The sequence below is a fragment of the Clarias gariepinus genome, unplaced genomic scaffold (assembly GCF_024256425.1).
Source record: "Clarias gariepinus isolate MV-2021 ecotype Netherlands unplaced genomic scaffold, CGAR_prim_01v2 scaffold_30, whole genome shotgun sequence".
NCBI lineage: Eukaryota > Metazoa > Chordata > Actinopteri > Siluriformes > Clariidae > Clarias > Clarias gariepinus.
This window is the reverse complement of record NW_026520997.1, coordinates 1,158,142-1,167,500: the sequence shown is the minus strand read 5'-3', so window position 1 is coordinate 1,167,500 and position 9,359 is coordinate 1,158,142. Positions and strand designations below refer to the sequence as shown.

The 9,359-nt window shown below is 40.6% G+C and overlaps 1 protein-coding gene across 4 annotated transcripts in view; it reads right to left on the bottom strand.

The window, feature by feature from the left end:
- The window catches only part of gramd1a (GRAM domain containing 1A), a 26,534-nt gene extending 17,498 nt beyond the window's left edge, over positions 1–9,036 (bottom strand). Inside the window, exons 1-2 of one of the 4 annotated variants that reach the window (XM_053490633.1) lie at positions 8,409–8,491; positions 4,732–5,455 (exon numbers count right to left, since the gene is read on the bottom strand). In XM_053490633.1, coding sequence (XP_053346608.1) covers positions 4,732–5,096 — 365 coding nt within the window. In that variant the 5' untranslated portion in view covers positions 5,097–5,455; positions 8,409–8,491. Of the gene's footprint in view, positions 362–4,731; positions 6,027–8,408 lie in introns of those variants that run through there. The other 3 variants (XM_053490632.1, XM_053490634.1, XM_053490635.1) reach the window with 3 other exon arrangements.
- Between the last annotated feature and the right edge of the window lie 323 nt (positions 9,037–9,359).

The window sequence follows — 9,359 nt, the reverse complement described above, 5'->3', positions numbered from 1 at the left end:
ATCCGCGCGCTTCTCCGAGACAGACAGAGACAGAGAGAGAGAGAGACAGACAGGCGGAGGACAGACAGAGACACAGAGACAGAGAGAAGGACAGAGACAGAGAGAAGGACAGAGAGAGGGACAGGGGAGGTGGAGGCTGTCCGACGCCCTTTAACTAATAAATAAATAAATAAATAAACGGAACAGAGATGATGGACAGAACGCGGACGGATGAATAAAAAGAGCCGCAGCGATACACCGACGCGCTCGCGCCGCTACGGGCTCAGGACCGGAGGATGTGACGCGCATGCGCGGGTTTGGAGACGACGTCACCCGTTTCACTCCCCGTTCAGTCCAACATGGGATCAGTTACTGAAGGTCTATCAGTAATAATAATAATAATAATAATAATAATAGGATGTATTCGTGAATTATATTTATAATTGTGCTGGAATATAGAATTAATTTATTAAATATTTAAAATAATAAATATATTTACGATCATTTATAACAGTTTTATTGTATTTTTTTTTAGAATTTTTCATTTAAGCACACGCCATATAATTTATACAGTTTATTTACTTTTACTTCATACTTTTTTACGTTTTTACATATTTCTACTTTATTTAATTTTAGTGTGTTAAAATTACTATATACTGTATATTTTATATCTTACATTCCTTTCTATTGGCATTTTCCTTTACTTATTCTGTACGTCACATTCATTCACAAGTCGCGTCAGCATTTCACTGCATATTATAGTGTGTGTGGTCGAGTACGTGACCAATGAAAATGTGAAGATGAATTTGAAACGGTGCATAAAGTAATATATTAAAATGTATTCATCACGAATTTAAACTTACATTAATTAGCATTCTCTAAATAACAATTTAATAAGAAAAAAACCTGAGAAACTGTTGCTTAAAGGTTACTAAAAATACTAAAAAGTAAAAACTTCATGAATAACATTAGCTTTAGACTTTATTAATACAGTGGTATCTCCGCATATGAATGGAATCCCTTCCAGACGCGAGCTCCTAAGGTGAAATTTTGTATTGTGAGGCGCATCGTCTTATAGGAAATAATGTAAATACAGATAATCCGTAACAGCCTCACAGAATGTTACCAACACTATAATCATATTTCTGCATATAAAAAGTCAAAAACATTTTAAAAAGACACGTTAATGAAGTAAAATATGAAATGAATAGACATTAAACCTCACTTAATCTTCATTTATAATTTCTCTTGGCACCGGCTGCTTTAAAAACCAAACTGAAAGCAGCTCCCTTTTATTCTTGTTAGCGACATTGCTAACATTCTTGGCACCCATGGTGCTGTGTCTTCACTGAATCTTGCACAAAACGGCAAAAAAAAACTAAACACAAAAAGTATGTAAACTTGCTTTTACTGACACAAACAAGTTTTAATCAGCTATCGGATGTACACGAAAATGCTTCGTATATCGGCAAAAAAATTCTTGCTAAATTTTAGCTCTTAAGGTGAAAATTCACAAGGTGAGGTGTTTGTATGTATGTAGATCCTACTGTACTTTATTGAGATCGATGGTTAAAAGAAATAAAAAAAAAACCCCATCACAATCTAAATAAAGAGTTCTGGATTCTGATTGGTCAGAAAGTGATCACGTTTCATTTTAAAGCGGTGCGGCTGAAGGTCACAGGCTGATATTATAGTAACAGGTTTACATAAACACGTGGTGAAGTTTTCTGTGTGTATTAATGAAGAAACACTGAAGTAAGGAGTCTCCGGAGTCAGACGCCGATGAGAGCTGATGTAATCATGTGACCTGTAAATATGGCCGATGAATAAATAAATAAATGTAAAAAGTCTTGTTTTTTAAAGATGGCGCCATTTTTAGGAGTAAAAAAAACCCGCAGATGTCATTAAAAATGGCCTGAAGGTGTTATTTCTTCCACCATTAGTGTTAAATAATCATCATCTTAAAGAGGAACTTTATCAACGATTTAATCATCCTGTTTATTAAAACATCTCCCGTACACGCCCCTGTGCCGAGCATGAGCTGTTACTATAGAGACGATACCGAGCACATTTTAATAGAAACCCCCACTTACTGTCAGAGCGGCTGTTATAGAAAATCAATCAGCAGCTTCTGACCAATCAGAGCGCGGGACTCAGCAGCAGGGGTGAAGTGTTACAGCGTGATGTTAACACACTTACACAACCACAGGATGTAAGATAAACCCCATCTGACTCATTACAAAATATTAAATTCAACATGGCTGCCGGGTTCTGTGTAATCTGTGGGGGTCAGGAGAGCAGGAACGGGGCAGGAGGGAGAAGGGCGAGTCAGTGGTACTCATTACAGGGGCAAAGAGCAGCGAAGTGTAAATTAGAATAGAAAGGACACTTTTGCACAACATGCAAATTCCTGCTGCCTTTTACACACCTTGCGCAAGTCTGTTCAGTAGACAGGAACACACACACACACACACACACTTTATGCAGTGTTCTCTTAAGAAAGAAGCGATGCTATGTCTGGAGCAGAATTAAAAATAGCCTCATGACAATAATGAAAGAGAAATATTACGGATGTTTAAAACAATAAACATTCCGCATTCTTATTAAAAAAACAACAAAACAATAATGTAAAAAAAAGATTCAGCCTGTTGATCGTCAACTGACCTACGGATCCTCCTGGTGAACCGATTCTGATTCTTTTAAGAAAAATGATTCACAAGAAAGATTTGTTTTATATGAGACAAACGATTCAGTCCAAGTGATTCATTAAAAAGTATCTGTTTACAAGAAAGATTCAGTCCAAAAAGACAATTCGGGTGCGAACTTATCTGAGTGATTCATTTAAAAGAATTGATTCACAAAAGGCCTTTTTTAAATGATTCAATTCAAGTGAGATCCGACTCAATTGATTTATTATAATGAACTAAACTAGTTCAAATTATAATGATTTTTTCAACAAGACAAACGAGACTTTCGATAAGAGACAATTTGGGTCAAACTTATTTAAGTGATTCATCAAGGAATCGATTTACAAAAAATATTCAATTCAAAAAGACAAAGCATTTTCAAATGATTCAATTCAGGTGTGAACCAAATGTAGTGATTCATAAAAAAGAATAAATGGTTCGCAAGTAAGATTCGATCCAAACAGAAAAACAAGCGTTTCATTAAGAGTCAGTTCGAGTAGGAACTTAATTGTGTGATTCATTGAATAAAAAAAAAATTTCCAATATATGACAAGAAGACGAGGCATTTTCAAATGATTCAATTCAAGTGTGAACCGACTCAAGTGAATAATTGAAAAAGAATCGGTTCACCGGAGGGATGTGTTGGCGGGTCAGATGGGTCAGTGAGTGCAGTGTATCGATCTGGGAAGATTAACTTCAAGACACACACACACACACACACACACACATACACTTTTTTTGCTTGTTCTTTCAGAAGTTGTTTTTAGTTTCAGTCGCACATTTTTTCAAAGCGCTTTCCAATCACACACTGGAGGTGTCTCGGGTGGTGAGTCCACTCTGAGACACACACGTGTCAGCTAATGATGCTAGGCACGCTAGGTTCGGCACAGGACCTCAAAACATCACAAATAAACATCACATGATTACGAGCTTTTTTTTTCACCGTATCTCACGACCGTAGGACGACCAAACAGCTACTGAAAAGCTACAGAAAGACGGGACAGATTTTTTTTTTAAATAAATAAAACGTGTCCTGTTACGTCTTACATCGTCTCACGATGGTCCTGAAAATGTAATAAATACAGGCAGGGTGCTGGTACACAATTAGAGTGTGTGAATAAGTGATGAGCGTGACATTCAGAGGGACGGAACCACGTAACCCTCGCCGCGTGCAGCTGATTAAATATGAAGGCCGAGAGGTGAGGAACAATAAATAAACGTAATCAGACACCTCCTGCGTTTTAGCTGGTGCTGATCAGCAACTCTACATCCCACACACACCCACACACACACACCATGTGTAACATCACTCAAGAGGAACAGCACTTTAGTGAGTCACAGATGCCGACATGGGGAGACTTTGCGGTGTTCTCCATCTGCTCACACTGATTGGTCGCTGATGACATCATAAGAGATGACACGGAGACTAAGGCGTCCAATCGTGTCTCTGTCTAATAATTTACTGTTTTTTTAGAAAAGATGCGTAAATTGAAGTGAAATATGAAATAAATAGACATTAAACCTCACCTAACCTTAATTTATGATTCCTCTCGATTTAAAAACCAAACCGAACGCGGCTCCGTTTTCTTCTTGCTACCGATCGTGCAGGCACATCACGGGTTTTTATAAAGCTGCTGATCATTTTTTATATATTTTATGGATATCTTATCCCTCCGCGCTGCATAAGACAGTTCTGTCTCTCCACGGAGACATCAAACCTGGAGTCCTCACCTCTGGGACGGTGTTAAAGGACAGAGATTTTTCATCAGCAAAACAAAGAAATAAACCCACAAAAACAACGTAAACTCGACTTTCCACTAACGCAAAACAACTTTTGACGGGCTACAGGAAGTGTGTGAAGCAGGAAGTACCCACGACTGTCTCGATCGCTCCTATGATGAAACTATTTAGCGTGTCGAAGTAAAATCCAGCCAAAATATATATATTTATTGTTTAATATATTTATTATGTGTATAAAATTCAACCTGTTTACATTTTTGTAAATAATTCTACTCTTTATTATTGTGATTTAATTCGTACGCAGGCTGTATGTTCTCTCACTAACCTGCTGCTCTCACAGTCCGAGTCCTTCGCGAGTAAACTGCGTAGCGACCACCGAGATCGACTGCAGCCCGGGGACGAGCACCGAGACAGGGGCAGGAGGAAGAGGGCGGGGTTACTCGCCCCCTCCTCCTCGACAACCCCCTCCTTTTCTACCCCGACAGGTGTGCGGCTCCTCCCCTTCTTCTCCACGCTCTTCTTGTCCCCCGGGTCGTCCCCCTCCTCCTGGCCTCGGGCTCTGCGTTTCTTCCCGGTCATGTCCCAAATTCGGCGCTTGCGAGGAAGCGGGCTGGACGACGGAGACCAGGAGTCATTATCTGAAGACGGTGGGAGGACGTTCAGCTTCGGGATGGGGACGGGTTTAGCCATTTATCGCTGTGTGTGTGTGTCTGTGTGTGTGTGTGTGTGTGTGTAATGTAATAAAAAAAATTATTCTCGTCTACTTCAGAGTGAGAGTCGTCTTTAAAAACCAAAAGTCCTCAATGCGTGTTTCAGAACACATCCGATTGTGAGACGCCCGGGCCTCGCTTGCAAAATCGGTGGTTTCCTGTCGTGTGCTGCAGCAGGGCGTGGACTTCACACGCCTCTTTTAATAAATCGCTTAATATTCAAAAAAATCAAACGTGTTTCTGCTGCAAATCCTCAGAAACGTCCTCCATCGTCCCTCACATGCCGCGCTCACCATCACGAGTGCGAACGCTACGGCGGCGGCGTGATCACTGTAGGGCCTGAGGAAGGAGAAACTCCTTTAGTAAGATGCGCTTACGAAACTCAGATAAGACAGAGATATTACTTATCAGCCCAAAAACCACCACCCAAAAACTCTCACACTCCAGCTTGTGTTTAGAAAGATGTACTGTCACTACCAGCTCAGGAGTAAAAGACCTGGGCGTAATATTAGACAGTAACGTCATATCATATTTACAATATTACAACAGAAATATTACCAAACTTAGGAGCATCTTATCCGTATCTGATGCAGAAAAGCTAGTTCATGCATTCATGACCTCCAGACTGGACTATTGTAATGCATTACTAGGTGGTTGTCCTGCATCCTCAATAAACAAGCTTCAGTTAGTCCAAAATGCAGCCGCCAGGGTTCTCACTAGATCCAGAAAATATGATCATATAACACCTATATTATCATCCCTGCACTGGCTACCTGTTCAATTTAGAATTAATTACAAAATAGTATTACTTACATACAAGGCTTTAAATGGTTTAGCTCCCACATACCTAACCAGTCTTCTGATACGTTTTAATCCACCACGTCCCTTAAGATCACAAAACTCTGGACTTCTACAAAAGGGGGTAGAGCATTCTCATATTTAGCTCCAAAGCTTTGGAATAGCCTTCCTGATAATGTTCGGGGCTCAGTCACAGTCTATCAGTTTAAAAGTAGACCTAAGACGCATCTCTTTAATCTTGCACACTGTACCGCAAAATCTTCTGCCTCGAAGCTTCTTTTAATTAATGTTAAAGGCTTGCGTTATGTTTTTGCGCAATTATTTGTTTGGCGTGACACAGCGCGCTTCCGGGTGCAAGTCGCCAGTAAACACTAATGAAGAAGCGCTAACGTCACCCACAAAGCGGAAGAAGGCGCAAACAGTTAGCTGTGTATTGATTTAAGGGAGCGTTCTGTTGCGGGCTGAAAAATGAAAGGGAGCGATAAAAATATCAGCGAGACAAGAGAAGAAGAAACCAGCAAGAGAAAACGACAGAAATTGTCAGTAAAGGCTCATGTTATGCCTGAGGTGTAGATTTAAAAACTTTTAGTTCTGAAAGTTAAGTTGCACAACTAAGTGTTTTTGTATAATAATTTATTTTAATGTGTGCCTTAGTTCTTTTGATACTTAAAGTCATTTAAAATACCTTTTTTTTTTTTTTGTTTTTGCATCTAAGAAAAGGCTTTAAAATAAGAATGTATGACACTGTAATGCACTTAATTCATCTCAGTCAACTTTAAGTTATTCCTTATACTGTGAATAATGACAATGTTAATTTTTGATAAAATGTTGTATGTATTTAAAAAATAAAGGGAGATTTTTCTAAAAAAAAAAAAAAGCTATTAATCTTTGTTTCTTCTGTTTAGTTAAGCAAAAGTATCATTTAACTGATTACTTGATTAATCGATTACATTTTTGGTAGAATACTTGATTACTAAAATATTCAATAGCTACATATATAATATAATATAATAAACAGCAACTAGTATTTCTTTCCACCTGTTTTTCCTTTCTCTACTCATCCCGAGGCATGTGGAGATTGTGCTATCTCCAAGAGACAGAGATCTGAACACCACAATTTCTGCTCTGAACAAAATAAGACACCACAGGGTTCACGACTTCTCTCTCTCTCTCTCTCTCTCTCTATACTTCCAGCCAATCACAGACGTGTGTGAGCTTGTGTATGCAGAAGACGGCAGATCCTCTACTTCCTCTGAGAGCAGAATGCAGCTGGTTGAAAAGAAGAGGACGCAGGTGTTGGACCTGCAGGATTGTGTATGGACATGTCTGTATGGACATGAGGATTGTGATCCTGTAAAGACCCTTGGAATAGGGCTGGGCGATTAATCGAAAAGTAATCGAAATCGCCAAAATATAATCGATAAAATTTTCCCAGGTCGATTATTTCGATTACTTTCCCTTTAAAAACATTACCGCGTGTGGAGTCACGTGACCCCGCTCCGTTACGTTATTTCGCCAACATGAGCATGGAGAGCTTAAACACTGAGACAACTGAGCAAACAAGAGCAGCTTGTACCAAAGAAAAATGCACTCTCCGTTATTTGGACACATTTTGGCTTCAGTAAGGATGACACTGAAAAGTCAGATGTAGAAAAACAGTTTCGACACCCAAAGGTAACACCACCAGTTTGTTTCAACACTTAAAGCACAATCACGTGTTATAAGGGGAAATAAATAAATAAAATAATCATTCATTAGTCGTAATCGAGTTAAAATGTTCAATTAATCAAGATTTTGTTTTTAGGCCAAATCGCCCAGCCCTAGCTTGTAAACACCTGCATGAAGACGACATCACACAACACCTGGCTCTACAAGAACAAACACAGAAAATGAGGATTTATGAAAACGGTCTCCGACTCAACACCATGAACATGGAGTAAACACCGTGCACAGATTGTCGGACAAGACCTCACACACCTCACTTCTGAACGCTCATGTGAGTGACAATAAGACGCCTGGACGCCGCTAGTCCACCTCGCCCTGATCTGAACACCAACACACCGATGAATCCTGCGCTCTGATTGGTCAGAAGGTCTGATAGGGTACCTGATCGTCTCCATAGTAACGGTTCACACAGTATCACAGGGACATAACTGCAGGACGCTTATGTGTGAGTGTGAGTGTGTGTGTGTGTGTATGTTTGCACAGCATGAATCTCTGCTTTCTTCTGTTTGCACACACTGATCCACACACACCACAGAGTCATAAACCTGCTCAAACAAATCCTCCAGGCGTTATAACACCTTTATAGACACGCAGGGGAGAACCCGCACGAGCCGCTGTAATGACGTCACAAAAACGGAAATAAAAAGGTTTGTTCGTTACAGTTTGAAAATCCCGCATGAAACAGTTGCAGAGTGTCGCGCGACCCGCGTCCAGGCAGCCTGTGACGGCGTTATGACGGCGTTATGAAGGCGCTGTGACGCGTCCCTACCTCCCGTTAGAGGACTGAGCTCCGTGTCCGTGATCCGCCTCGGCTTCATAAAGTTTGCGCTGAGAAGAGACTCGATTAAAATCCACTTTCTCACAGGAACACATGAGCATCCTCTGAGGCGCAGCGCTCACTCCAACTCCCTGTAGCTTAGCACCGCTGCTAACTAATGTCACTTCTGTCTAGAATAAAAGTCTTCTCGCGGAAATATATTACAATAACTAATAAATAAACAAAAAACTAACCATTATGAGTTACTTTAATAATTACAATAATTACTATAATAATCAGCAGCGTCGCTATGAAGCGTATCTTTAGCAGCAACAACAACAACAACAACTAGCATAACTAGCATAATAACCCCAGCCAGCTGGTTAGCTACGTTAGCTAGTTTAGGCAGAAAGAAAAAAATCAAATTAAAAATAAATCCTAATGCTCGATGCTATAACAGCCTTAACGTTAACTATTTACATTAGCACACCTCTGATATAAACGGATAAAGTGAATCTCTACAGTGCTTATAGACTTTAATAAACTTTATTTAATCTTCTATCTGAGGTAAATATTACACAAAGCGGTCCAGCATCGGGATGCCGAGTGTCTGCTGGGGCACGAAGGAAAAGTTACCACAAACGGGGGGAAACACGGAGTGATCAAACACACGTGCGGCGCATGCGGAGTGTGTGTCCGCTCACATCAACCCGTCACACGTGTACAGAGGTTCTTACACACGTGGGCAGCTGGTAAAGCCGAAAGAAATGCGAAAATTATTGATTTAAACCCGGACACAGGACCGCACCGCACCCCTACCGACTTTATGGTACGGTCGAGCGCGTGCACGCGGAGCGAGAAACTAACGGGGCCGGCCGGCCGGCAGGCAGGCAGGCGCGTGCACGAGGCGCGTGTCAGAGGAAACTGCCGACGTCCGCGTTTTCTCCAGCAGACAGACGATAC